The sequence below is a fragment of the Aptenodytes patagonicus genome, chromosome 2 (genome assembly GCF_965638725.1).
Source record: "Aptenodytes patagonicus chromosome 2, bAptPat1.pri.cur, whole genome shotgun sequence".
Classification (NCBI taxonomy): Eukaryota; Metazoa; Chordata; class Aves; order Sphenisciformes; family Spheniscidae; genus Aptenodytes; species Aptenodytes patagonicus.
In genome coordinates, this window is record NC_134950.1 from 122698416 (window position 1) to 122725873 (window position 27458).

A 27458-nucleotide genomic window follows, 5' to 3' on the forward strand; every position below is an offset into this window, starting at 1 on the left:
GGATTGTATGTATTAGTTATTTTCTAGTCGATTCCGATGGTAAAATTGTGACTCAGCAGGAAGGAATATTCCGCAGTAACTGCATGGACTGCCTTGATCGGACTAATGTGATTCAGAGCTTGTTAGCGCGCCGATCTCTTCAAGCCCAACTTCAAGTAAGTATGCTATTCTTGTTTAACAAGCTGGAAGAGAAGAGGGGCTTTCTGTTTGGAACGGAAATGTAATTTTAACACTTCAATAAGAGCTTGCATACTTGAGTTACTGTACTACTTGAAATGCATTGGCCAGACTCTAGTTTAATAAATAGAGCTTTTTCTGAAAGCAAATCCTAATTTTTCTAGCAAACTACTAGTGAGCCTCAATATGCTTTTTGTTTTAGAGGCTAGGTGTTCTGCATGTTGGACAGAGAATTGAAGAGCAAGCAGACTTTGAGAAAATCTACAAAAATGGTAGGCTGTTTAGAGTTCAAACAATCACTTTTTTCCAAACAGAGTATGTAACTTCCTTAATCTTTCTTAATGTTTTCTATTCACAGCATGGGCTGATAATGCTAATGCTTGTGCCAAACAATATGCTGGAACTGGTGCCTTAAAGACAGATTACACAAGGCAAGTCAGCTTTTCTTGTAAAGGCCTTCTGGGGTTTTGGGCATGTTTGGGATTTTCTTTAAGTCTTCATATCTGAGAAGGTTATTAATTTGGGGCTTAGACCATAATGAGTTTTGCAATGCTTCAACTGGTAAAATGTCAGACTAAAATCTACGGAAGAACACTGTTCTTCACTGTGTTTATATGAAAGGAGAAAAGGCTATCTAGGAATAAAACCAAGAAAGTGTGCCTCTTCAAGGCACATTTATATTGTGGGATGGAGGGAAGTGTAATTTTACTTTCAAACTTTGTTACAACTATGTGTGGTAATAATGCAGAGGCAGCACTAGATAAATGTATTTACATGCAGGTATTCATTAAACATAGTACACATTTGAACAATGAAAGAACTGTAAATCTGAAATTATCTTCCTGAATTTACAAATCCATTTTAAATATTTTTCTAAACTTCTTTTTGCAGAACTGGGAAGAGAACTCAGTGGGGCTTAATAATGGATGGCTGGAACTCATTAATACGTTATTACAAAAATAACTTTTCTGATGGATTTAGACAAGTAAGTTAGGCTTTTAACTGTGGGGAAATGTATTTGACAAACATTGCTGTGCATTTTAACTCTTGCTCTCCGTTTCTCACCCAGGATGCGATTGATCTTTTTCTTGGAAATTATTCAGTGGATGAAGTAGAACCTGCTAGTCCTCTACATGTCAAGAAAGATTGGAAGTTTCTAGCTGTGAGTATGGAGACTTTATTCATGATTGGAGAAACACATACAACCTTTTAGTCACTTGCTTCATATGACTAAGTAGAACTTGTCTATGTAGTAATGAAGCGTCCCTATAATCTGGTTATGTTTCTATGATACCTGCTTATAGGACTAAACCCAGACTGTTCCCTTGACAGAAAATGGAGTGTCCTTGAGGTATTGAAAAAACTGCTGCTTGCTCTTTTTTTAAAATCTGCTTCATCAAGCGGAAAGGGAGAAATTCTGCTAGTCACCATCAATGACTGTTTCCTTCTGCAGAAGGCACTTGTGAAGATCTCTTCTCATACTTCGTGCAGAAGCATAGACTGTAACAAAAAAAACCCCTTTTTTTTCCTTCCCCTTCTATTTTGTGGAATGGGATTTGGGGACATTATGGGTTTCATTAGTAGCTGATGTTTTTTTTTTAAAACAAAACAGAAACCTCAACCTCTCTTTTAATAGATAGAAGGTGTATTTTAATTCTTAACCTAGTTATTGAACGCTCTTCCAAAATTTGGAACTATCCAGAATTTTAGTTGTACCTGACAGCAGGTGAATCAGCAATTAAAGCAACTTTATTGCAAAGCAAGTAAATAGTTTTACAGTACAGCCCATCTGAAAGGAAATTAAGGAATATATGTGCTACTATATCAAGTGATTATTCTTTTTCTTTTTCCCCAGTTGCCTATTATTATGGTGGTTGCTTTCTCCATGTGCATTATTTGTTTGCTAATGGCTGGTAAGTCACTACTGAGTATAACTTCACAAAATTAGCTTGCTTGTGTGTGGACTTTCTATAAATGGTTACCAGAAACTATTCAGTATAAAATTGCCTCTCAGTCATACCAAAAGGTGTTTGAGCATGGCTCTGGAGATTGAGGGTTAGCACTATATCATTAATGTGGAAAAACCTGAGGTACTATAGAAAACAATGTTAAAACTTGTAGAAGTCATTAAGGGGCAGTGAATTGCCCCCAAATCTAGTTGCACCTGAGTAGACATCTAGCTTTATTATAGGCCGGATGAATCCCCAGAAGAATACCTACCTCGTTTTGGGCAGAAAGACAGTTCAGAAAAGTCAGATATAGGCATAAGCCTGTTCTGATGGATGTCCCCCTAATATAAATCTGTGTTGGGAGTTGTGAAGGTTTTTGCCTTCTGCTTTTGCCTTGAATTTTCTAACATTAGTGCCAGCAGAGTTCTTGACTCTGACTTCTGTAGCTGTCTGTTCAAAATGTTCTAAGGACTGTGTGGCAAACACAGTTTTCCTAAGTAAGGAAATAGGAAAAAGAAAAGACGCCAGTACCCATGAAGGACTTCTAACTTCATTGGACAGCAGATCTCTAAGGGAGGGCTGGAAATATTTTGCTTTGGTACTAAAAAAACCTCTCTCTGGTAATTGGAGATAATGAACTAAAATGTTTATCTGACTTTTAACAGGTGATACATGGACTGAGACACTGGCCTATGTGCTTTTCTGGGGAAGTGCAAGCTTTGGAACTTTCGCTATCATCCTTTACAATGGCAAGGATTTTGTAGATGCACCCAAGCTGGTCCAGAAAGAGAAGATGGACTGAATTTGTGTGTGTGGAAAGCGGCTTGGTACTGAGGATTCCTCAAGTCACACTTGGAGTCTCTACTGACCTGCTTTCCACACCGAATAGTGGTCTCTCTAACATTCTTCCTTGGCAGCGTGGGGGGTGAGGGGGAAAGAAAATAATGAATGTCCTTTGGTGGTGGTAGCTTTCAGCTGAGACCTGACTCGACACTCTTAGTTGCAATGGTCTTTGGAATATTGCATTAGTGGAGGGGGTTCCGCTCTTAACTGAGGTAATGCAAAGATGAAAGCCAGATTTTTGGTGCCTGGAATGTTTTAGGGTGTAAGTGGACTGCTTAAGCTCATAGTCCACCTGGACTGTTTCAGCTGAATTTTTGGTCTCTGGCTTGACAGGAGAGCGCGCTGATGCTGTTCATGTGTCAAAGCCCAGATGTTGAAGCATTAATAATGGAGCTTCTAATCATGGTCTCTGAACAAATACGGCTTCATACCAATAAAGAGTCTAGTTCTAAGACTTACAGCTGGATTACACTTGTTGTGATAAAGTCCATGTTAAGGAGTCCTTTGTGCATATTTGTGTGTGGATTCTCTTCACTAAGTGTAAAAGATTTTTGAATCCTAATGGTCCTCTAAAATGAGCTTTTTGTCCTGTCTTATTTATCAAGGACTGATGCAATATTCTACTAATCATTGTTTGGGTGAAAGGACAGTGTAATTGAGTGTTCCTGAAGTTGCAAATGTCTTGCACTGTTTCAATACTAGTCTCCAGCTGATGATTCATTAGTTAGCAAGTTAAAATATAGAATTTTCTTTCTAAAGATGTAAATGAAATCAAAGAATGTAAAAATCCTTTGCTGTGTTTATTGAACCTTCCTTATGCTAAAGGTCCAAAGTATTCCATTACTTTAAGAATGGGTCACAATGTAAAAGGTGAACTTCATATTGTTTTGCTAGTCAGCTGCTTCTATTCTTGGTTGTGTTGAAATTTATGAAAGAAGGAATAACAACCTGAGGAGAAGGCATGTAGTCTAAACTCCATGTTTGCACTTGGGAGCAGCAGCTTGCTTTTCATGCATGATACTGTAACACACTCAAAATTAAAAAAAAGGAGGAGAAAAAAAAAAGCTACAGAATAATTTGTGCTGGTTAATAATAAATGTGTGTCTTTAAATTTAGTGCTTCCAAGCTGTATAAAAGTAGTAATCCTAATCAAGGACCAATTTTAACCTATTTTGTCACTTATTTTATATGGTTTGTTCAAAACCAGATATGGAACTTGCTTAAGGCGCTGTGCATTGTTTAATATTTCCTGTAAGTACAGCTGTATATTCAGATTGCAATTATAAAATTTAAATGGGGGAAGGGAGAAACATGTAGAATACTAGGAGTAGCGCAGTTGTCACTATTGAAGCTAGAACACAAAACACTGATACTCCAGTGTTTCCTTGTGTTATGACTGAAAATATGTACAGATTTTTGCAACTGTTAACTGTTCATTTTAACCTTGAATGTTTTTGGAGGCCTCTCTGGGTTTTGTGTCAACATAACCTGTTCATAAGCACTAGTATCTGTTTGCTTCTAGATGCTGTAATGGAAATACCAGTTGATGGTTAACTGGAACATCCTCTAACTTAAAATTTTCAAAGGTGAACTCCATTATGGGCACAAAGTACAAGAACATCATAGACTCAGTATTTGAAAGTAATGGTTTTGATGGCTCACTGGCAGGTGGCGTTTGAAACTGGGTTTGGTTGTCTTGCAGTCTAGAACTAAATCTTTGCATCTTTGGTGAGGAACTCATTGCAGCAAAAGCCAAACTTGAATTGCTATTGTAAAAGGTTTGTTAAGACATAGAATAATGTAGGTTTTAGAAGTTGGAAGGCACCTGTATTTCAGTGCTTTGCAAAGAGTCTGTATTTCTAAAATCACAAATGGTGTACTCGTAAATGACAATAAAATGTTCAACTTTTCTAGATACACTGTCTGTGGTGCATTTTGCGCTTTGGAGTGGACTTTTCCCAAGTTGTTCCTTAGGAGCTATTTCTCACCAGAAGGATGCTTTGGTTTTGTCTCTGCTCATTGCGTGTGAAGATCTTGCTATTCTGTGCTTAAATATCGATGATCTTGCACCCGTACCCTATGTAAGAGTTTGCATTAGCGTCATGCTCCTGTCTTCGTTGCCAGGTCTGGATCTCAGTCTGAGGACTACTGTGGCTGGATTTCTCTGATGCTTAATCGTAAGCGTCGCCTACCTCTGCTTCCCTCACGAGACTGCTTGAGGGGTTTTTATTGACCGCAGCAATAGGTGCTGAGGGTGAAAATTCAAGTTGTCTTGTCCCTTTCCCTCCCGCACCGCAGGCATGCATCAGCTTTCTTGTATTTTTTCACTGTTGTGTTGTGGTATGTTAGACGGTTCCATTGGCCTATCACAAACTCAAACTTGAAATGCGCTTGCCCAAATGCACAGGTTCTGATCTGGGCCTTTCTGAATCCCTGATGAAATAATACTTGGAAGAGCCAGCCTAGTGTGTATGTTTTGAGTTGGTCAGGCTTCACTAGATAACTGGTTCCCACACTGACAAAATTATTACTGTTAACTTTTGGACCCTGAAGCTGTGTAACTTTTTAAAATAAATTCTTTACAGGTTGTACTGTTTGTTTGTTTTGCTTGGAAGCTTTTATTTTTGAAGCTCAGAGCAGGTTTAAAACCAAATACTTTAAAAATACTTGAACTAATTTTGTCTAAAATGTAGGGCAAGAGTGTAGCGGTGAAGTCTTACGAAGAGCTCGGCTTTCACAGACCAGCGTGGCCCTTGGTCGCGTTTGTGCATGAAGCCGCCGGTCCCGCCATCTCCTTCCATCCAGGGCCGTCCCCCTCCCTACGCCCGGGCTTCCCCCTTAAGCCGAGCTTGCCCTCGGGGTGGGGCCCGGCCCTACTCTGCGCATGCGCTGACCGGCGGCTGCAGCGCGCCTCCGTGCCGCTGGGGGGCGCCGGCACCGCCCCTTTCCGCCCCGCGCGCGGCGGCGCTTCCGCCCATTCATCGCTGTGGACGGCGGCCGCTTCCTGGCGCCAGAGGCGGCGCGGCCTGCTCGGAGGAGGCCTCCGCACCGCCCGCGCCTCGGGGCCTTCCCGCCGAGGGGCTCTCCTCTCTCCGCGGGGCGGCCGCCGCTCCCTGCCGAAGGCCGCCCGGCCGCAGCGCCGGCCTCCCGCCGCCATGAAGCTCGTCAGGTGAGCGGATGGAGGCGGATTGCCGGCGCCCGGCCGCGACGGCGGCAAGGAAGCCCGCGCGCTCAACGGCTGCCCCCGCGCTAACGGCCGCCTCGCGGGCCCCCTCCCCCACCCCCGGCTGTTGGGGCGGGCGGCAGCGGCCGCCTGCGGACCCCCGGATGGCGACGGCGGTGGGCCGTCCGCCCTGCAGGGCCGGGCCGGGCCGGGCCGGGCCGGGCCGGGCCAGGCCGCGGGGTCTGCCGCCGGCCGGGCCGCCACCCGCTAGCTGGCGGCGGGAGAGCCCTGCTCTCCCCTACCGCTGTGTCAGTCCTGGCCTGGCGGCCTGGCACAGCTGTGCGGCAAGGGGCTGGGGGGCTCCTGGAGCGGGGTCTGCGCAGGTTCCTCAGTAAAGCCACCCTCTTTGGGGGGAAAAGAAACCAGATTCGGTTAGAATTCCTTTCCTGAGGTATTAACAAGTTTTAAAATGTTTCCTTCTTTGTACAATAACGGCTATTTGGCCTGGAAGCAGGATGCAGGGTTCAACAGTGTGTCAGTCAAGTGTCCCCACTCCCGCTGGTTAGGTAGGACGTGGGGTTTGTTCGGGTTTTTGTATCTTGCTCCCGTGTAACGCTTTGCTAAACGTCTTCAGCAGAATCCGTGGGCTCTGGGAACGCTGTCTGTGGAAGCTGGAGATGCGTGAATACTTGGTGCATATTGGTTTTCTGTATCAGGATGTTAAAGGTGTAAGGCGCTATGTGGGAGTGAACAAATTTTTTTTTAATTTCTAGGTTTCTAATGAAGCTGAGCCATGAGACTGTGACCATTGAGCTGAAGAATGGGACACAGGTGCATGGAACTATCACAGGTATGGCGGGGTGGGAGGCTACAGCAAAGTACTGCCTGTTACCTTTCTGCTAACAACGGGCAGCCGTGGTTTGGGCCGAGCTTTTTTGTTTTGTACTCCCTCTTGTGGGGACCTTCTCCTTCTATTACAATACGTAGGAGATGTTCTTTTTAATTCACATCTTTACGTGCAAGCTTGAGGTGTGTTTGTTGCAGGAGAGTCTGGACAGTTGCAGAAGTTGCTGGGAGGCGATAAATTCGCTGTAGTCCTGGGAGCCTCTGAGCCTGACTGCAGGCTTTGCTTACAAACAGGCTTGGGGGCGAAGGAAGTAAATTCTTCCAAACCGTTGGCGAAGCTGGTGTAAGCATGATAGTCTCTTAGAATTTTAGCAGCACGATAATGCTGGTGAGGTAGTTTTACTACCATATCAAACTAGCAGTGGATAGACAGCTAAATTGTTATAAGATTTTTCAGTACATCTGACTTTCATTTGTGAAATTGTAATAAGCTATGGTCACATAAAAACGTTACAGCTGAATTGTCAGAAGAGGGGGGACTTTTTTTAACGGTGGTACAGATAAATGGCCAATGTTAAGTGTTGATATGGTCTTAAATCGGTTAAACTTTCTGTGTAGGCAATTTTAATCTAAAAATTAATTATTTCTGTTGAGCGTGTTTTAGCTCTGCTTAAGGTGAACTTACATGGAAATGCATCTTTGCATATACTTGCATTGATTTCATGAAACTGATTTGAAAACATAGCTTGATGGGGGATACAGGGCAAAAAGGAATCCTGGTGTCGAGAACCTGGTCCCCTGCTGTTGCCAAAGGTCTGTCATGTAAGTTTCTGGGCGTTAATTGTCTAGGAGGTGCTTTTTTGTATCACTGAACTGGTAGTTGCAGGAAAAACCTCGGTGGTTCATTATACGGTTTTCATATGTATTGAAAAATGTGCGGACTATTCTGTTTGCTTTAGTAACATTAGTGAAGGATATTGTTCTGCGAACATTCACGTTGGCATTACTTTAGAGAGGATCAGGTATGTGGGTGGGGCACATCGTATTTAATGAAGCAAACCCTTACAGTTAAGTTGATGAACATGCTTGATCTCCTTTCCTTCGCTCACCCCAGGCTACTTTTAGAAGCTCTTCTGCCCAGACACTGTTAAAAAACATAAAATTCAAACTTGGCAGAGTTGTATTCCAGGGGATTGCTTAGGTGCTTTTTTGGCCAGTAGCAATCTGCTGAGATTTGGCAGTTAAAAAATGGCATTATTTTGCAGCCGGATCCATCAGCTTTGATTAGGCCTGAATGCACCACCCTGGTATCTGATTGCAGCATGCTCTGTTGGACCCAGCTAGGTAGGAAGCAAACAAACTGCTCGTCTCCTGACCTCGGTGCTCTTGCAGGCTTGATTGTTGAGCAAAGTCTCTCTCATTTTCTGCTAAGAATCTGTAAAAACTTTGAATGCAATCCATATATTTCTAAAATGACAATCTTCCCTTTACACTGGTGCGTGAACTATGTTGATAATTGCTGTGTGGTCTGCAAATTGTACAATCTCCTCTTCCTCTCGGTGTGTCGGTTGGTCAGAGCAGGCATGCTGAAGGGGCGGGTGTCATGTAATGCATACCTTACACAAACTAAGGGGGCAGGTCAGGTGGAGTGCAGGTGTCAGAGAGCTGTGCAAAACCTAGAAGTAAGGGAAGAGGACAGAAAAATGTATGGAATGAGCGCAGCACAATAGTTCTTCTGGTTCTGGCCTGCTACTCGCTTACATTATTTACCTTGGTAAGACATCCGACAGTTTGTCTTTCTGTGTTGATGAAACGAGACAGTAATTATTTTTACCACAAAGGGTTGTTTGTACAGAAGTTTGAACACGCAAAAGACTTTGCTCATGTGGGTGCCCTGTCAGTGAATTAGCAGGTGTTTGTAAACTACAATTTCCATCTTTTGCCTAAATTTTTGATCTGAAAAAGTTACTCTCATTTTGATCTTCATAGTTTGAGATCACATCCCATGCAAGACTTGTGATATGCAAAATAAAAATTAACGTAGGACGCTTTTTAATGCTTTTTAGGGCTGTTATTCAATACAGGCATTCAGCTGAGACTGTTTTCCTAGTTTTGGATTATGCTTAGCACTGCGTAGTGGGCACAGTACTGATTCCATACAATTCTTACATACTGGCTGTTCATGGAGTTTGTAACCACAATGATTGTTCCTTGCAGTAGTGTATTTTATGTACTTTCATAGAAGATACCACACTAGTATTAGATATATTTTATCAGAAAACGAGTGCTTCTTTGGCAGTTGGACTTTTTCTAAGGCTTACAGAAAGAGGAAATTATCAAGTTATTTTTCCTCCTCAAAGGTTTGGTTTTGCTTCTTTTTAAAAGAGTCAGAAGACTAGCATTGGACTTCTGTAATAAGCAGCAGTTTATTTGTTATTCAAAGGAATTGTTTTAACCATTTACGGAATCGCTACGGCTGTCACTAAGACCTAGCTAAAGATCTCTAGCAGTGAGGTGTTGAAGGCAGCAACTGATAAATTAGCGAGCATAATTTAAGAGAGAAAAAGATGTGGTTTCCTTCAGTTAGAGGCTTAATTAACAAATGGGAGAAGCAGGTGTTAATGAACAGGATAAATCTTGAAGCATGTGCATACTTAAAAATAGCCAACAAGGGACCATCTTACAGGCGTTCGTCCCTGAAGTTAGACTTGTGTTGTTTCAGGAGTGGATGTCAGTATGAATACGCATCTCAAAGCAGTGAAAATGACGCTGAAGAACAGAGAACCGGTACAACTGGAGACGCTGAGCATTCGAGGGAATAACATCCGATACTTCATTCTGCCAGACAGTTTGCCTCTGGATACTTTGCTAGTGGATGTTGAACCAAAAGTCAAATCCAAGAAAAGAGAAGCAGGTTAGTGTGTGCTTTCCCAGTCTGTGTTCGTTCTGTATGCCTTTGTATGCGTTTTAGTACTCTGAATCTGAAGACATCTGATTTGAGTGTCTTAATATCTGCGTTTGGCAGCTAGTTCTTTCGTCTTTGAGGGTTTGATACTGAACTGGCTCAGTCTGCTTTGTCCACCTTCTTAGCATCTGTAGAGTTTTCTTTCATGTGAAATTATGTGTATGGCTTTTCATATATCTGTTTTTAAAAATGTAAATGTTTTTAAGCTTGAGTAAATCTTAACCTGTCACAGTCTTAGAGTTGACACCAAAGAGATTTACACTTCCTCTTCTCCGAATGTCTGCTGTGTTTCCCCAGTTTGTACGGGGAACTTCACATAGCCTAATGAGAAAGTACAGAACAGCCTCTTGAACAGTGCTGAATGCTTCACTGGAATCTCACTTGGTAGTGGATAAAAATAATCTGTCAGAGAACTGAATTTGAGACTTGAGAATCTGAGGGAGTCTAGGCTGTATTCCGATGAGCAGCGCTCTAGCTTTGGCTCCCAGTAGTGTTCCACTCTGTGCTCTTCCTGGAACTTTTTTTTCAAAAGGCTGTTGAAGAAAAACCTTTTCCTTAGAAGCCTAACAGTATAGAGAGTAATTCAGTTTTAATCCACACTGTTAAAGATTAATATCCAGTAAACCCCAGGAAATCTGTAGGTTGTCTTCAGGCAGTATATATTTTGCCCAGTGGCTAATCTGCATGTTTTTAAAATAATAAGCTTGAAGTGAAAGCTAATTGTGCTCTAAAATAATGTTGTACCATTTCTCCTGTAATTAGTGTTTAAGTATTTGGATCTGCGGTCTTTGATCCACGTGTACGTTATGAATTGGTGTGCTTACCTTATTGAAATGGTATAAGGAACCCTCAGGTGTGTGCATCACAAAGTGCAAGTGTTACGGCTGCTGTCTTTATAGAGAATAAGGATAAAGCTCCTGAAAGTGTTTTGCTCCTCTCATGTCCATTAAAAATAATCTGACCACATGGAGAAATTGGAGTGTGGTTGGATTGCTGCTTTTCTGAACCTCACGATGTGATGTGAGCAAGAACGTGACTATTTCTTTTTAACTTTGAAGAAAGAAAGGGAGCTGTGATAGCGCTGTTTACCTCGGTTCAATACTCCTTGCATCTTCCCTGTACTGAAGCACTCTCAGACCGCAGCTGCGTTGTGCTGCACTTTCCCTTAATCTGTAAACGCCCTTGGGCTTCAAGAGCTTGTAACACGTGATCTGTTATAATAATGTTATAATGAACACATGAAACCAATGAAACCGGGTGGAAGGCAGGATGCTGGCTGAGAGATGTACGTGACACGCATGCCTTGGGTCTGAGTGTGCTGGCACTTAGTGAACACGACTATCTACTGATGCATGTAGGTGCTGTAATCATTTAGTCAGGTGTTGATGCTTCCGTCTGTTTTTCAAAGAGTCAAACCATTACCGGCAAAACAAGTGACACCTTCCTTCTCACAGATTTGTCCTGTGCCCTCTGCTCTTTCTGTCTTCACTGTGTTTCTAACCTACGTACCCTCAGATGGAACAGAATAATTGTTAGAGCCTGCTTCTTGAATGTGGATGCTACTGGGTATCTCTTGCCCGGCCACCCACTTCCACAGAATTTTAAGTTTCTTGGTATCTTTTTGAGCCTTACGCTGACAAACTTGTTTGAAATTAACCAGTAATTTCAAAAGTTTGTAGGGTGGCCTTGCAACCTGGTGGGGGACATCGTATTTCTTTAGGAAAAAGGGGTGAAATGACATGTGATCATCATATGGATCATATGACCTCCAGCAGTTGCTTGCAGCCTGAATTACTCTGTGATTCTGCCTTCCCTTTACCATTAAAGAGCAGTATTTAAAAGTAGGAGCACACAGCCAAGACCTTGGCCTGAGAATCATGTTTGAAATTGGCAGAGGCATCACTGAAAACAGCAGGAGCTGCGTGGTGCTGGGATCCTTTCAAAATGCTGCCCTTTCACATGGTGCCTGGGAAAGGGTGAGCCTGGGAATCTCACAGCGTGATAAAACTCGCTTTTCCCTTTAGCAGCATACCTCATAAACCACAATGCGAGCTGTGGCCAGAAAAAATCTTTTCCACTGTAATGAATAGTAAACAAAATACTCTGTCTTGCAAATGCTTTTTCTGATGCCTGAAAAACTAGATTTTATCAAAAAAAAAGAGGAGGAATCATAGTTCTCTGTCAGACTTACCCTAGCGTTTGGGAGCAGCCAACTGTTACATCCCCTTGTTTTCTGCAGTGAAGCCAAAGACAGATAGTCTGTGGAAGCTGTATACTGAAAAACCTAATATAAAAGATGAAAATATTGTCTGAAACTTACTGAATTAACAGACTTGATAGCTGACTTACTGCTTCCCTGCAATGAGACGTTATGTTGTTTTATGCTTTTGATGCAGAATGTTTTAATCAAAATGAAAGTATTCCTGGGTCTCACTTGATTTATCCTTTTTGTTTCATCTGCTAAGTTGCTGGGAGAGGCCGTGGCAGAGGCCGTGGGAGAGGCCGAGGTCGTGGAAGAGGAAGAGGGGGCCCAAGACGATAATTTCTCATCGTGCAACAATTTCCGAATTCTGGGCAATTACAGATAAATACAAACCGGCTCTTTTTTTGTACAGGTCTTGTTTATGGTGTCCATTTTTAATAAACTGAAATGTGAAAAAGTTGTCTTCCCTTTGTTAGTGGAGTCTGGGGAGGGAGGCATGTCCTATTTCTAGAGGCTGTTGCAGACTAAGCATGTCTGGTTGGTGTTGGTTGTCATTGTCGAGACTTCACCCACCCCTGAAGGCTGTACAATTACCTCCTGCTTTTTGCCCCAAGCAAGAGACTTCGTGTTGGTGTGCTTTAACAATGTTTGTTTGGAATTAATTCCTCTTTTATAAGGCACTTGCCACTTCTAATGGTTACGCAGTTAAGATACTGTATTAAGAACCCGCATCCCATGAGTGTGTGTCTAATGTCGTTCTTCAGAGCGACCTCTTTAAAGTTTGTAGATACAATTGTACTGTTTTCTATTATATGAAGCTTACAACTTAAACATGTTGCTTTCTTTATAAAACGTTCACATAGGGAAATTAACCAGGTCTGTGGAACTGCTGGATTGTTACATCTCATGATTAAAGTATACCTGGATATGAACTTTGGCACAGCTAATTATATGGCATACTTTTGTTTGGGTGGGGGTTGTAAAGCAGCTTTATCACAGATTTCTTCTAGTGTACTTAAAGTGCATCCCTAGAAAGTACGAAGTACAGCACGGAGCACAATTACATGCTGGAATTGGAAGTTTACTTCTGGAGATGAGAGAACGTCTGCAGCTCATATATATATATATATAAAAAACCTGCTTTGCTGGACACAAGTATGAAAGAAGCAGTGTTGGCCACATTCATCTCGAATACCACCCTACTGACTTTTCCCTTGTAGGAAAGGGATTATCGCATTCGCACTGCAAGACTTCAACAGTTTCATCTGTTGATGAAATACAGATGTAATTTCAAATAACGTGCACGCTTAAGCGTGGCTTTCCTGAATGGTAAGGGTACTTGCTGGTAATTTGGTGCAGGAACATGCTCGGTTGGTTGCTCGTGTTTCCACATAGGCAGTGCTACAACAGAGTGGAAGAGAATTACCTAATGCGTAATAGGTTGATACGCTGGTTAATTTGCGCTAGCTAGCATTTTGGAACTGCCCTTCTGTTTTTCCCTCTCTTACAGAGGCCATTTTAAAGCTTCATCTTGTTACAGAAGAGCTTTTTTCTTCCAAACCATTGTGGAACCTCCTAAGAGCACTTTTTGGTCAATATAGCACCCACGATTCTCAACTCTATAAATAGCTGCTACAAGTAATGGTTGCTGCTGTCTTCCAGAAGTGCCTGGTCACTGCCAGGGATGGTACGGTCTTCCCAAATCCAGCTGTCAGCGTTCATGCAACGGTTGAAACGCTTTCCCTCTTCAGTCTCTTCCTTACAAAAGTTGATAGTGCCCCCAGGGGTATGCACATGGTGGACGCCGCCACCAGCAGCCCGATCACCGCTAGGGCGTAGCCTGGGTAATCCTTTGTCACCAGCTGCCCCTGCAAGGGAGAGAAGAAGCGTAGGATCTGTGGGATCTGGTTTTCAGCGTCCTGGAGTCGGGTCTGGAGCAAAGCTGGGTATTTAAACCGGACACCTGAGAAGCACTTGCAGGCTGCAGCAGCCTGTGACTGTCCTCAGTACAAGCTTAAAATTGACGAGAACAGAGCTGCTGACAAAAATATTGGGGAAAACTTCTGCAAGCTTTGGTAAAGAGCAGATTTTGGCTTGATGCATGTTTCTTAACGAGAAGGCTCGGCCCTGACCTCTGTCAGGTCTCTGCATTCCTCTCCTGGAGGCTGTGGGCTCATGCTGACAGTCAACAGGCCAGGCCCACCATGGGTCCCAAATCAGTGAAGACATGAAAACAACGGATGTAACTTGTTTCTGCGTGCTAGGAACATTTCCACAAAAGGTTATGAAACCAGTGATTACTTATCTAGTAGTAATTGCCCTGTGATAAGTAACACAGTTCAGCATTTGTACAAAAGCATTTTAGCCATGAAGAAAAACATATATGGAAATTATGAAAACCAGAGTGGTTTATGAAAACTATTTATTCCAACAGCAGCTCAGTTCTGTTAAAATACCACTAATTTTGTTCAAAATACTACACTTTGAAAGTCATTTTTCTGTTCAAAGAGTATTTTTTAGGATGATATGTGGGTCTTCAATCAACATGAATAAAATTTTACTGTTTGAAGGGATCAATTAAGAACTGTAGTGGGAAATTACTCCCATTTTACAGAACCATGGCATTGTCACTAGGTCAAGTTTTCCCTTTCCACAAAATTAAGGAGTTGCCCTGACTTCAGCTGCAAACTTTCAGAAGGCAGTTTTGTGGAACCGGGTAGTTAGGAAGGAAGACTCTGTCCTTGCAGGAATTAAGGAAAGTTTGAAAAAAACCACCCTGAACCAGAACTATTTTACCTGTGTGGCATCCCATGCTTGGTATTGCAGCGTTCCTGTGAGGATATAGTCGGTGAGGTAAAATATAAATAGGCTTATAATTAGCAAAGGACTAGCACAAGCCCACATAATTTTCCAATACCAGTTTGGCTTGCGTCCAATCATGGTGTGAAGATCTTTCTCAAATCTGTGTTTAAGAAAAAAACAAGCATACATATTTTTGAGAACACCTGCATATGTTCAATCGATACCTTGATCTGAGTTACTTCAAAACCACCTACAGAATTAAATATGTAAGATGGGAAAGGGGAGTATAGTTGACCAGAAGATTAAAGAGCAGAGAGGTATTGTCTGAAGAACTGGCTTACCAGGATTATATATAGAGGTTGAAATAAAAAAGATAGCAGGGCTTCCGAGAGGATCCCAAACTGTGGAAGAGTAGCTAGGAATAGGTGCAGCAGGAAAAGTCCCAACAAAATTCTGCCTGGAGTGTAAGTTCAGACCGTTATTGGTGTAAGCTGACGGAGAAAAGCGATTATGCTTAAGTAACGTGGAGAAAACACTGCTTGTTTTTTGTGTAGTTGAGTTGTTCTCACCGCTGTTACGCGACTGTCTTTGAGGAAGAACTAATGCTGGGGATAGTACCTAAAATCACACAGGAAACCTGGATCTGACTTGAAGGCTTTGAACTCATCGAGGACGTGATACCAATGTAGGTGCCCGTACACGTACTGTGCTAGCGGACTAACAAAGCAAATACTGAAGCCTTTTCCTTTAGATGCCCTGAGCGCAAACACCTCTGCTGTGTAAAACCTTTCCTGATGCTGAATCTTGCTTTTACCTGCAAGGGATGACTTAGGAGACCAGCGAAGTGCAAGGTTTGAAAGCAGACTTACCAGCACTGTTGTGCTCACGCTGAATTGCTGTGAAAGGAGAAGCAGAGGTTCAGCAGAAGGTGCTCTTGAGACCAAAGACAAGAAGAGCAGGGAGCAGTGTGTATGGCTCATTAGTATTCCCCTGCCTGCAGAGAAAGCATCAGCCCAGCCTGGCCCCCACACAGCCCTGAACCCGAGGCCCTGGAAGGGGTCTGCAGAGCAGGGGGCACCCCGTTGCCTTGCTGATACCATAGCGTAGGAGAAAAATTCAGCCAGAGGCGGTATTTTTATTCTGGGCCCTGCATGTCTTGGCCAGTGGTCACACCCCTGCTGTCACACTATGAAGAAAGGAGGGTTCAAGCTTTTACCTTCTTATCCCGTAGATATAACACACAGCAATGGTTTCTACCAGCACGATGAGCAGCAGTGAGAGGGTGGCTGCATAGTCATTGAATATGTCAAACCAATAATTTCCAGCCTCCATGGTGAAGATTAGGCCAATCACGCAGTTAATGAAACACACAACACCTGCGTGGATAAAATGGGGACCCTGCCGTTACACCTGGAAATTTAATTGCGCGGGGGAAATGTCGCACTTCTTGTGGCTATAAAGCTGGTGGGATTTCTACTGATTTCTGTCCGGGAGCAGCTTTCTCGGAGGAGAAAGATATTTTTTTGCCCTTTGGAAAAGGCCTGGCTGTGTGTGTGTGTAGGGGGGGTGGGTGTAGGTGGGTGTGGGTGTGTAAATGTGCTGGTGTATCCTTAAACTGCTGCTCCTTAGACCTGCACAGTCACAGCACATGACCACAGCAAAGACAACTGAGTCTTAGCTATAGCCTTGTCACGTGTGTGCGCAGCACCTGCTGTTACTGCTGGGCGTCCAGTTAAAACAGGTTTTAAGGTGGGACAACTGATTTCCACGGCCGAATGGGAGCGCATATCACTTTTGGCCAAAGACAGGGGGTTGGCAGTTGGGATAACAGTGATGTGACTGAAGAGCCACTCACTGCAGGTGTCTTGACATGTCTCCTGGCTCTTTTGAGTTTCACTGGTCAGTAGGCACCAGTCTGAAGGAGCTGGGGTGTCTTGGGAAGCCTGCACATACACAGCCACAACTGCCCTAGTGCTTTGAGAGCTTCTGAGGGAAAGTGCTGTACAGGCTGGGCAGGATTTCCCAAGGGCAGGCAAACCCTTCCGGCAGCATATTTGATATTCTGTCCTCCACCTGAGGTCAAAGAGGGACCCTCAACAGCTGTGGGACACCAAAACTTTTGCACACGTGCTCTCTCCCTGCATGGCCTATACTGCTCATGGCAGGTGCTTACCTGAGATCACCTCCTTGGGGAAACGTGCAGCAATGACCCTGCTGTCGGTCAGCGGCGTGAGGATAGCGGCGGTGTTTCCCAGCATGCTGCCGATGCCCAGCATCAGCAGCATGACAAAGTAGAGCACAGAGTACAGCTGGGGCACCTCCATGTTTTTGATTGCTTCAGAATAGACTATAAATGCCAGTCCCGTCCCCTGGACAGCCTGCCGGCAAGAAGGGGGGAAGTGAGTTACGGGCAGCTCCTCAGCTTGATAAGGGACATAAGAATAGGGACATACGAGACTGATCCTCCACAACGACAAAATACACCTGTGGTGGCGGTTCTGCACAGCAGAGGCAGACAAGATCTTCACTGATTTATTCAAACTGGATAGAAACTGGCACAGTCCCGCTCGTAGCGAAAACATTTGCCCCATACCTTTGCGGCCTGCCCTGTTCCACAGCTGGAGCCAGCAGTCCGGCTGTGTCACCACCCGGCTCAGTTGCTAACGAACCAAGCGAGCGTCTTGCTGGGCTGAGCCAGTGTGCCTCCCCCCTGCCATCCCAAGGTGCAGAAATGAGCCCCACCGCAGCCCCCAGCCAGGCAGCTCCTGGGGGTGCGGATGTGCCCGAGTGGGGCTCAGGGGCTGCTCGGGTTTGGCGGGAGGAAAGGCATGAGTGAAGCCCAGGCACCAGCACAAAGCAGCAACTCACCGTATCTAGTTCAGCTTCCAAGCTGCAGTTTTTAAGCTGAGGCAATAATTGTGTGTATTCTTGCGGGTGGGTGGCCATGAGGTAGTCTTTCATCTCGTTGAGGTTGTCTGCTGTTAAAGAGCCTTCCTCCAGGTCGAAAGCGTTCATCAGCAGCAGGATCACCCTGGGAAAGATTATTGGAATTCAATGTCTTTCAGGCCAAGGTATAAAACCGATGCTGGTTTTATACCCCATCCCCTTCTCCATCGGCCCACACACAGGGTTGCTCTGCCAGCCCCAGGGCTCCAGTCTGCCCAGGTGGGAGCCATGGCCGTGGCACTTCCAGCATGGTGTTGGGATGCCGGCAGCCTCATGCTCATCTCTGCTTCGGAGGGAGCAGCTCCTGCGCCTGGGTTGCCGCTCTCGGACGCCCGGGAGGGAGTGGGCAGGTATTTTGGGTGCTGGCCGGTGCTGGCTGGCATCTCTTCCCCTTTGCCCTCCAGTCCCACGTCCACACCCCACCAATTTAACGAGCCTTTTGGCAAGGAGCAGGGACTAGCAGCTTGGTTTCCTCTCTGGTTAGCAGATAGATTGAAAGCTGTAAAAATATGAGTAAAAGTGTAACTGCCCTGGGCCCTGTGCCAGGGACAGCATGCGAGCTTGCTGCCTCGGGGCACAATCCTGCAGGCTGCTGGGCACCTCCAGAGCATCACTGCCAAGGAGGCTGAGCTCCTGGCACAGGGCTTAGCCTTAAAGGGGGGGATCTGAGCATCATTGCATCTTACTAATCAGCCCCCCCCCCTCTTCCAAAGCACGTGCTGGGACTGGGGTGCAGGGGAAAGTGCTGCTGTGTCTCGCCCAGGCAAACTCATCCTTGACCCAGCCCGTGCCTGGAAGCGGCACTCAGGTGTCAAAAGGCACACCAGCTCTGACCTTTCGTCTCAGCTTTCATCGCTTTAAATCGCACTGGTACCTTTATTAGAGCAGTATTAGGGCTGGGCTTGGGGCAGCGCTGGCAGCACCATGTGCTGTTATTTATTTACCACCCCCCCTTACCTTCCCCAGACCAGCTTGCCGTGGAAAACAAGTGAAATACCAGCCTCTTACTTGTTTATACAGCTTTCGTAGTTAAATGTCGCCTTGAAGCCATAAATGGAGAAAGTCACGATGCTGGCAAATATGGACGTGGTGCTGTTGATCAGTGAGACGATGATGGCGTGCCTCTCGCAGTTGTTGCTGGGCTCATTGTAGCTGGCGAATGCGATGAGGCTGCCAAAGCCCAGGCCCAGAGAGAAGAAGATCTGTGTGGCGGCGCTGATCCACGTCTTGGGGTTCGACAGCTGCTCCAGCTGCAAAACCGGACGGGGAAAGTGGGAGCATGAAGCTGTGCACAGATGGCCGGCACTGCCCCTTCCAGCCTGCGGGGACGGGGACGGGTCCCTTTGCGCACCCGTTTTAGCTCAGGGGTGGTTTTTGGGCAGGGTTATTGCTCAGTCTGGAAGTAATACACTACGGGTTATGTTCATGGGCAGGTCTTTGTCTGCAGGGGAAAGCAAGCAGCTTACGGGCACTGTGGCAGAACAGCCTCCAGCTGCTCCCAGCTGGGGTGTCCAGCTGCCTCACCTGAGCTACTGCTGCAAAAATTCAATATAGGGAAAAGGAGTATTGCCACCTTTTAAAAACCTACACGTTTGGTAACTAATAACATTTTGCGAAAAATTCAGTACGATTTTTCTGTACCTTTGGTGTGAACATGTAGACGAGCCCGTTCACAGCTCCATGAAGTGTTAATCCTCTGATGAGGTATATGATGAGAACACAGTATGGCAAAGAGGCTGTTACATAGACCACCTGGAGGAAGGAGGGGAAGTACCTTGGTGTAAAGAATGCACAAGAGTGGCCGTAATAGATCAGCTCTTTCTCACTTACAATAATGGAAATGCTTTATGTAAAGTATTTGTTACCCTGTATTAATCTTTAAACAAATATTTTGAGATAAATCTAACTATAGATTTAGGTTTTAAGGAAACAAGTTTGTATTAATAATAAAGACCCTGTGCTAATGTTCCCTCCGGTCTTCTCCTTGATTGGAAAAATAAGAATGACATTTAAAATATTTGCAGCACTTACAAATACAGTTCTGCAGCATTTAGTGGAGTAACACCAGTTTGCAACCATCTGTCAAGAATGCATTAGGCAAAGGTCATCCATCATCTGCTCTAGGAGGAAGGTGAGCGGGACCTCATAAAAGGTCAAAACTCAAACCTGACTGAAAATATTTAAATTCGGATGTGAAAAAGACTTTAACTTAATGTAACCCAGATGGGGGATGGAGGGACTTAAATCTTTCAGTTGTCTTCCATGAGCTTTTGAGCAAAGCCCTGAGTTTGAATCTAAATGTTTAATCTCCACGTTGGAAAGAGCCACGTGAAAAAAAAAAGGGGGGGGAAGTACCCCAATGGTTCACCCAGAAACTTATACAAAAACTAACTCACAAAAAACATGCCTTCCCAAGCTCTTGGGAAGAGCAGCAGATGGACAATTACCATATATTCCTCCGATTTGCACTTGCCTACACTGCCAGTGGGCATCTGCCTTTCCTTGTCACACACCTGGAAATGGAGCAGCTTCACCTTCCCCAGCAGGACAGCCCTGCTTCCAATGCACAGGGGGTGCAGGGGAAGCCCCCTGCACTCCCTTTGCTCCCCCTGATGAGACCCTGCCTTCACGATGCGCTTTCATAAAATCATAGAATCATTGAAGTTGGAAAGGACGCTTAACACCATTGAGTCCAACCGTCCACCTAACACTGCCAAGTCCACCACTACACCATGTCCCTAAGCACCACACCTACAGGTCTTTTCAATACCTCCAGGGATGGTGACTCAACCACTTCCCTGGGCAGCCCGTTCCAATGCTTGAGAACCCTTTCGGTGAAGAGATTTCTCCCAATCTCCAATCTAAACCTCCCCTGGCACAACTTGAGGCCGTTTCCTCTTGTCCTAGCGCTTGTTACTTGGGAGAAGAGACCGACACCCACCTCGCAACAACCTCCTTTCAGGTAGTTGTCCTTTCAATGCACCTTGCCTATTTATTTGTTTCTTTTTTGCCCACAAAGCCAGCTGCAGCAAGTTTAAGAGGTTATTCTTGGTTTACAGTCTCTTGGCTTTCTGCGTTTGGCTAATACGATTTGGGGATTACAGCCCTCAGCTTGCTTCTTAGTGCAGGCTCAGCCGGGACATTGCTTTTTTTCCCCACTTCCTCATAACTTCTGCTGTGAATAAAAAGTGAGCGAAAATGCCTGGTCGACGTCTTTTTTTTCTTGCAGACTGAGGAACAGATGTCTCCTGACATGGCTCTGCTGTGGCAGGTGGCTTTCCACAGGGCCAGCAGCCTGGCAGCTGGTTTTGCAGCAGAGGTGCCTGCACTTAAAGGACTTTTCTGGGGTTTGGGGTTTTTTTTAATATCACTCAATGTTTTGGTTGAACATTCTTCAGTTGCAACTTAACAGGTTGGGAGAGGCAGCAGGGCCGGCTGCTCCTGGGGAGATGCCGTAACCCCAAGTAACGGCAGCCATGGCTGCTGCCTTTTCGGCACTCATTTATCCTCCCCCAAATCCTGCTGGGGCTTGGCAGGGCTGCGCCCGCTTCTCACCTTGCCGGTGGACTCGGTGCCGCGGAGGATGCAGAGGTAGACCACCAGCCAGGCCAGCGTCAGGCAGAGCGCCTGCTCCCACTGCACGCTCCCGCTGGCCTCCAGCGATGGAGAGATGTTCAGGGTCTGCCGGTACCAGAAGTACTGGGTGGACGATGTCTTCTCGCACTCCTCCTCGTAGCCGGTGCGGTTGCTGTTCAGGGGGCAGGTGGCCCACGGCAGGGGGTCCTGCGAGGGAGGGGAGGGGTGCGGGGCAAGTGCCCACCATCAGCATGGTGGGGGGAGCTGGGGGGGGGATGAAGGCGAGAGCGGCTTTCTGTCTGGGGCTTGCTTGTCCCTGCATTGTGCTGCCTGGGGCTGGGGATGACCCTCTCCCTTGGTCCTGACCATCTTCCCTGGGGATGACCCTCTCCCTGAGGGCTGACCCTCTCTCCTGGGAATGACCCTTTCTGACCCTCTCCCCAAGGACAGACCCACTATGCCTCTCTTCCCTGGGGATGACCCTCTCCCTGAGGACTGAGCCTCTCTGACCCTCTCCCCTGGGGATGACCTTCCTGATCTTCTCCCCCAGGGCCGACCATCTCCTCTGCCTTTGGACAGACCCACCCCAGGGTGCAGGACACCGTTGCCACCAAGGCACATGCAAGCAAGGGATCACGGGACTGGCCTCGACCTGCATTTCGTGGAGAGGAGAAAACACCCTGATGTCCTTACGGAGCCCCCAGAGAGGGACACCACTGCCTCATTTTTCCCCCCAGAAAAGCCCTGGGTGGATTTCTGGAGCTTTTGGTCCCCCCCAGCTGACAACGGTACTGAGCAATGACCAGCACCAATGCAAAGCCACTGTGACCCTCCGCGGCCATGGTAGGGCTGAGCCGTGCCGCCAGGCGCCCACATACCTGGAAGGAGTGGAAGAGGTACCAGAAGGCCCAGGCGTTTATCACATTGTAGTACATGGAGAGGAAGAAGGAGACAATGACGCTGGCGACACCTGTGGGCATGGAGGGAGGTGCTCGGTCAGTGGTGAAACCCTGAAACGTCCAGGGCCCCGTAACGCCCCAGGGGGACACCGCAGCTGGCAGGGGGCGGAGGGTGGGGGCTTTGCCTCTGCACGGCCCCGTGCAAAGGGCATGCCCCGCTGCTGCAGCCTCCTCCTCCTCCCATCAGGGCTATCCTACACTGCATTTTATACTTCAGCCCCAGAGGGGGGTGAATATTCAATGTATCATTAAAAATAAAATGTGCATGTAAACAAATTAGCGATAGTTTGGGCTATTGGGGTAATTTAATAACATAATAATGTAGCTGAGAGTGGACATTGGTAAACGGTAGGCAGCAACAGTAGGAAATTAAGACACCGTTTGATATATCACTCAATGTTGAGCTTATCGGGATGATGCTCTTGGGGTCAAAGCCCAGTGCAGGCAGCCCCAGGGGCTGGGTTAAGCTCTGGCTTTCATGCCGTGATTTTGGCAGTCTGCCTGAGGGCAGGGGGACTCACACGTCCGTGGCCAGGGACCTGGTACAGTGAGCCAGGGTCTGGCCCCAATGCCCTGCGAGGGACGGGGTAAATGCGTGCCGTGGGGCATCTAGATAATCGCTTTGCTCAGCCTGGTGAGACCCAGTAAAACTCCAGCTCCTGCCTGGTTTCCGCTCTGAAAGATAAAGCTCTCCATTCAAAATCATCCATCTTCCCCAGGCACTTAAAAATAAAGTTCCAAACTGAGAACATACCGACACCGCAGAGGTAGGGACTTATTATTTTCCAGGCACCGATGCTGCCCTGACGCATGCGCTGCCCCACAGCCAGCTCCAGGTAGAGCAGCGGCATCCCCTCAGCGATCAGCATGATAAAATATGGGATCAAAAAGCCACCTGCAAGAAAAACCCAACAGATGGCCTTCAGCAGATCAGCAGCATAATAAGCACCAGGTTGCCCTATTCGTAGTCAAATCGCCCCTTTAGTGTCCCAGGAGGTGGCTGGAGCTAGGTCCTGTCTGGGGACCTTGTGTATTGAGGGCACTGCACAACCCTGAGGGACAAGTCATGGGGTTTCAGGAGGCATCCCAGATGCCGCTGGGCACCGAGTGCCTGGGCGCAGGGAATTTTCCACGGGCACTTGGCAGCACTGGGATTTCTGCTGTTAAAATGTGCCGGTCGCCACCCCGGTGCAATGGGGCTGCCCAGGTGCTTTGCAGGCAGTTTGAGCAACGTTCGGAGCTGGGGCTGTTAAAGGGTAACTAACTGCCAGCCAAACCTCGTAAAAGATAATGAGAGAAAGGCGTCGAGGGAAAGATTTACTTCATGTGCGACAGTCTGCAGCAGAGCCTAAGCGCTCGATGAAAAAGTAACAGCAACGTCTGCATTGAATAGAGTTTTAAGTAATGTATTGAAGTCTGGCCTGGCTTAAAAAAAACCCCAAAACTACGAAAAACTCCCCCAAAACCCATGCTGAGCCCGCAAATGCCAGCAAAGGGGTGAGAGCTTTTACCCTGGGGTCCCACCTGCAGGAGCAGACCCTGGGACAGAGGCACATGGCCTCCCCCTGCCCCACATCTGCTCATCCCTGCTTCCCTGGCATGGAGAGCCACAGGGATGCTCCTGCAGAAGAGGAACAGGTGGGCAGGTGGCAAGGGAGGGGAAAGGACCACCTGGCAACAAGGATGCACTTCGGCTTAAATTTCTGCTGGAAAAAAAGAAATCCTTGTCCTCGACTTGGAGCTCACTTTAGAAAGAGCTGCTGACTGAGTCAAAAACTGGATTTTTGCGAAGGCTTTCCTGCTTCCCTTTTTACAGCAAGCCAAAAATATTTACGTAAATATCTCTTATTTAGGATTTAATCTGCAGCATTAACATTCCTCGCAAGGGGCTCGGTGCAGCACTGCAGAGGAATGAACTCTGGGCAGCAACTGAGGCAAAGAACTGGAAATAAACACCGAGCAATAATCCGGTTTATTCTGGGAATTAATTTCCCACCTCCCGGCTCTATCGTTATTAACAACCCCTTTGTTAGTCTGTTAGATAACTTCCTATGCTGCAAGGGAGCTGTCGAAGGTTTAAGAGTTCCCGCAGCCGCTCTGTCCTGATGGGGTGCGAGCTGCCCCAGCAGCCACCCAGGGGAGTTTTGCCATGTACTGCAAGGGGAATGAGCGTTAGGCCCTTTGTGAAGGCTCTTCCGCCCTCCCAGCAGCGTTGACACATGCTTGGCATTGGCTTTGCCACCTTGCAAGGAGGACGAGTGCCTCCAGGCTTGCTCTTCACCCCAATGTTCCCCACAGCTGGGGGTGCCGGGGCTGAGCCCCTTGCTCTGCACACTGTTTGCATGCAGATCTTGCTCCTGATGCTACTTTTCCTAAAGGGTAGAACCAATGCCTCATGTAAGTGACTCAGGGCAGCTGTATGAACCAGCTCCTTATCTGCCGTGAACCAGCACGGCTCCACTGACCTCCCTTGCTCATTTACACCCAGCGTTGCTCCCTACAGTGCCAACCGCCTGCGAAAACCAGCCCCCAGGCCAGACCCCTGCAGTTGGCACATGTGGAGTGTGCCCTGGGTGTGGTCGAGGCACCAGGCTCAGCCAGTGGCACCCTCGCTTCTGCTCAGCATCCCGCCTGGTGCCCAGGGGTTCCTCACTCAGGGCTGAGTGCTGCTGAGCACCCGCCCTGCTGCACACCCATCCCAGTGTCATTTCAGCCTGGCCCAGCCTGCTTACAGACTAACTGCACCTACAAGGTTTGAACCCCCCTTGCTCTGCTCGGGTCAAGCTCTCTGGAAGTGAGGAAGAAGAAGGGGGCAATATGCTGATGAACAGAAAAGCAGGAGGTTGTAAACTCAGCAAATACCCTTTTTATGAGTATCATCAGTGATAAGGGCTCTATTGCTCTGCTGGGCTGGACAAGGACCGGCTCTGTGCTTTTCTACAAGGAAGGTGCCAAACAAGAAGTTGCTGCCGCCCCCCCTAAGCCCAGCGCCTGGCATATCCAGCTTTTAAGTTCCTGAAACGATGTTTTGTCTGCGGGGGTTTTGCAGACCCCTGGAAAGCCACTGAATCCTTTTTAGGAGGGCAGTGAAAAACAATTAAGAACAGCAAAGCCTGCTGTCAGGAATTTAGTTTCACAGTAGGGAGAGCTGCCTCTCCCCTGGGAAATTTAACCAGGGAGGACAAAAGTAGTGAAGAAACTACTTTTATAAAAACATGCTTTTCAGATAATAATTGGGTTTATTGAATCTTTTTTCTGGTTAATCAAGTGTTCCAGTTTTGGTTACATTTCAGAGAATTTTCACCATCTACTACACTACTGATGGCTGATAAGAAGAGGATAAACCATGCAAAGACCCCAGTGTCTTGAGTTTTGCTGTCCTTCAGGATGTCTGCCAAGACAGGCTGCTAGTGAACTAACCACGTGCAGTTTAATTGCATGCAGAAACACTTGCATTTTAAGCTTTGTGCTAGAGTTCAGTATCAGATATGAAGTCCTTCCCCTCAAAAGCATGTGTGTAGAGCAATACACCCAGAATTACTGCACGTCTATCACTTCTGCTATCTGAAACATCTAAGAAAGCTTCAGCCACTGCAGCATCTAGCTTCTACTGTAATTTCACCCAGTGTATTATCTGGATTTTTCTGACCTGATCCCACAGAGCAGCTCTGATGCCATCCCAGCACAGAGCTGGCTTTTCAACAACCAGCATGAACCAACTCCTACCACCACACGTCCATTTAGAAGTAAGCTACAAGCCAACAAAACAAGCACAAGACAAGCAAAAACCACTTAAACATCTCAGTGTGTTTCTTCCTGAAAGGAAGAATAGGCGGAAGCAGACCAGAAGCTAATGAGGCAGATACTCATCATGTCACTTAATGCACGGCTGAGATGGGTCCAACACTACGACAACGGATGCAGTACGAGAAGCAGTATAAAACTGGGGTGTCTTATAAAGAGAGGCTTTTTATAAGGATTCTTCAAAACATTGACATTAACCAGTGGTAGCCGTATACTAGAAGAGATTATTAGTGTTAGGTTTTAATTAATCTAATTAACTGGCTTTTGATTTCTAAGGAAGAATATCTGTGGCTGGTATGATACAGACATCCCCTTTCTCCAGTTTGGACCTAGGAGAAGGATAAACTTTCAAAGAGCTTTTTTTTTTTTTTTGAACTGTAACCAATTTATTCCCTGTTTTCAAAGCTTCCCAGGAGGCTTTAGCTGTGGAACTCCTGTTGATTAAGGAGTTTCAGCCAACTTCAAGACAGATTTGCAGCCAAGTTATCACTTCCTAAAGTAAGGCTTTGTATAAAAGACAACACATTAATGACAGCAACTTGAAATGATACTGCTGATCCTTAAATTGAATCAGCATAAGCATTTCCCTTTCTCAATATGTTCCAAGTGAACTAACAAAACTGTTTTCTGATGCCTTCGGAGTGGTTCAATGGGGCAAGAAAGTAATGAATTAATACCATGTGGACCGACATCTCTCTCTCTACCTCCATCCTTTCAGAAAACATGGGCCTTCGCACTGTTTCACTGCACTTCTAGGAAACGAAAGCTGCTGTATTGGGGCAGCTGTCAGGTAAAAGCCTTATGCTAAAGAATATGTAAAATAACGCAGCAATAGAAGAGGTTGCACACCAACAAAAAGCCCGACCTCCTACTCTGCCCTGGACCCTGCAGGGTGGACAGGGCATTAGCATAGAAAACATACTTTTGGATTTAAAGCTTGCCACGCTCCTCAAGGGAAGCAAGAAACATAAGCCACACTTACCTCCTCCATACATCTGACATAAGTATGGAAACCTCCACACATTTCCCAGCCCCACAGCATAGGAAATGCAGGCGAAAACAAACTGCAGGGGATTGTCCCATAGCGGCCGGGATTTCTCCATTGCTGACTTGCAGGCAGAGGTTTCAGCAGAGCCTTCCTGCCTTCACTCCTTCAGGTACTCTGCCAGCCCTGCCTCAGACTCCACGCCAGCCCGGCTTGGAGGGGAGGGAAAGGCGGAGGAGC

General features: G+C 46.2%; 3 protein-coding genes across 3 annotated transcripts in view; 2 read left to right on the forward strand and 1 right to left on the reverse strand.

Annotated features, from left to right (window-relative positions):
* Positions 1 to 4884, forward strand: part of SACM1L (SAC1 like phosphatidylinositide phosphatase) — a 33468-nt gene extending 28584 nt beyond the window's left edge. The window contains exons 14-20 of the mRNA XM_076331034.1: positions 17 to 155; positions 380 to 449; positions 536 to 608; positions 1069 to 1162; positions 1247 to 1339; positions 2033 to 2090; positions 2792 to 4884. Of these exons, the coding sequence (XP_076187149.1) occupies positions 17 to 155; positions 380 to 449; positions 536 to 608; positions 1069 to 1162; positions 1247 to 1339; positions 2033 to 2090; positions 2792 to 2928 (664 nt within the window). The 3' untranslated portion in view covers positions 2929 to 4884. The remainder of the gene's footprint in view (positions 1 to 16; positions 156 to 379; positions 450 to 535; positions 609 to 1068; positions 1163 to 1246; positions 1340 to 2032; positions 2091 to 2791) is intronic.
* A 1093-nt stretch (positions 4885 to 5977) lies between these two features.
* On the forward strand, positions 5978 to 13083 carry SNRPD1 (small nuclear ribonucleoprotein D1 polypeptide). The gene is made up of 4 exons (XM_076331036.1): positions 5978 to 6138; positions 6906 to 6982; positions 9701 to 9892; positions 12409 to 13083. Exons 1-4 carry the CDS (start codon positions 6125 to 6127, stop codon positions 12483 to 12485), a joined length of 360 nt encoding a protein of 119 aa, XP_076187151.1. The 5' UTR covers positions 5978 to 6124; the 3' UTR covers positions 12486 to 13083.
* Positions 13084 to 13127: 44 nt separating this feature from the next.
* Positions 13128 to 27396, reverse strand: SLC6A20 (solute carrier family 6 member 20). Its single transcript, XM_076331035.1, has 11 exons — positions 27216 to 27396; positions 23184 to 23324; positions 22349 to 22440; positions 21450 to 21677; positions 19536 to 19646; positions 18903 to 19144; positions 17817 to 17979; positions 17122 to 17326; positions 16165 to 16324; positions 14943 to 15108; positions 13128 to 14014 (listed from the first exon to the last, which is right to left on the reverse strand). Exons 1-11 carry the CDS (start codon positions 27334 to 27336, stop codon positions 13865 to 13867), a joined length of 1779 nt encoding a protein of 592 aa, XP_076187150.1. The 5' UTR covers positions 27337 to 27396; the 3' UTR covers positions 13128 to 13864.
* Positions 27397 to 27458: the final 62 nt, after the last annotated feature.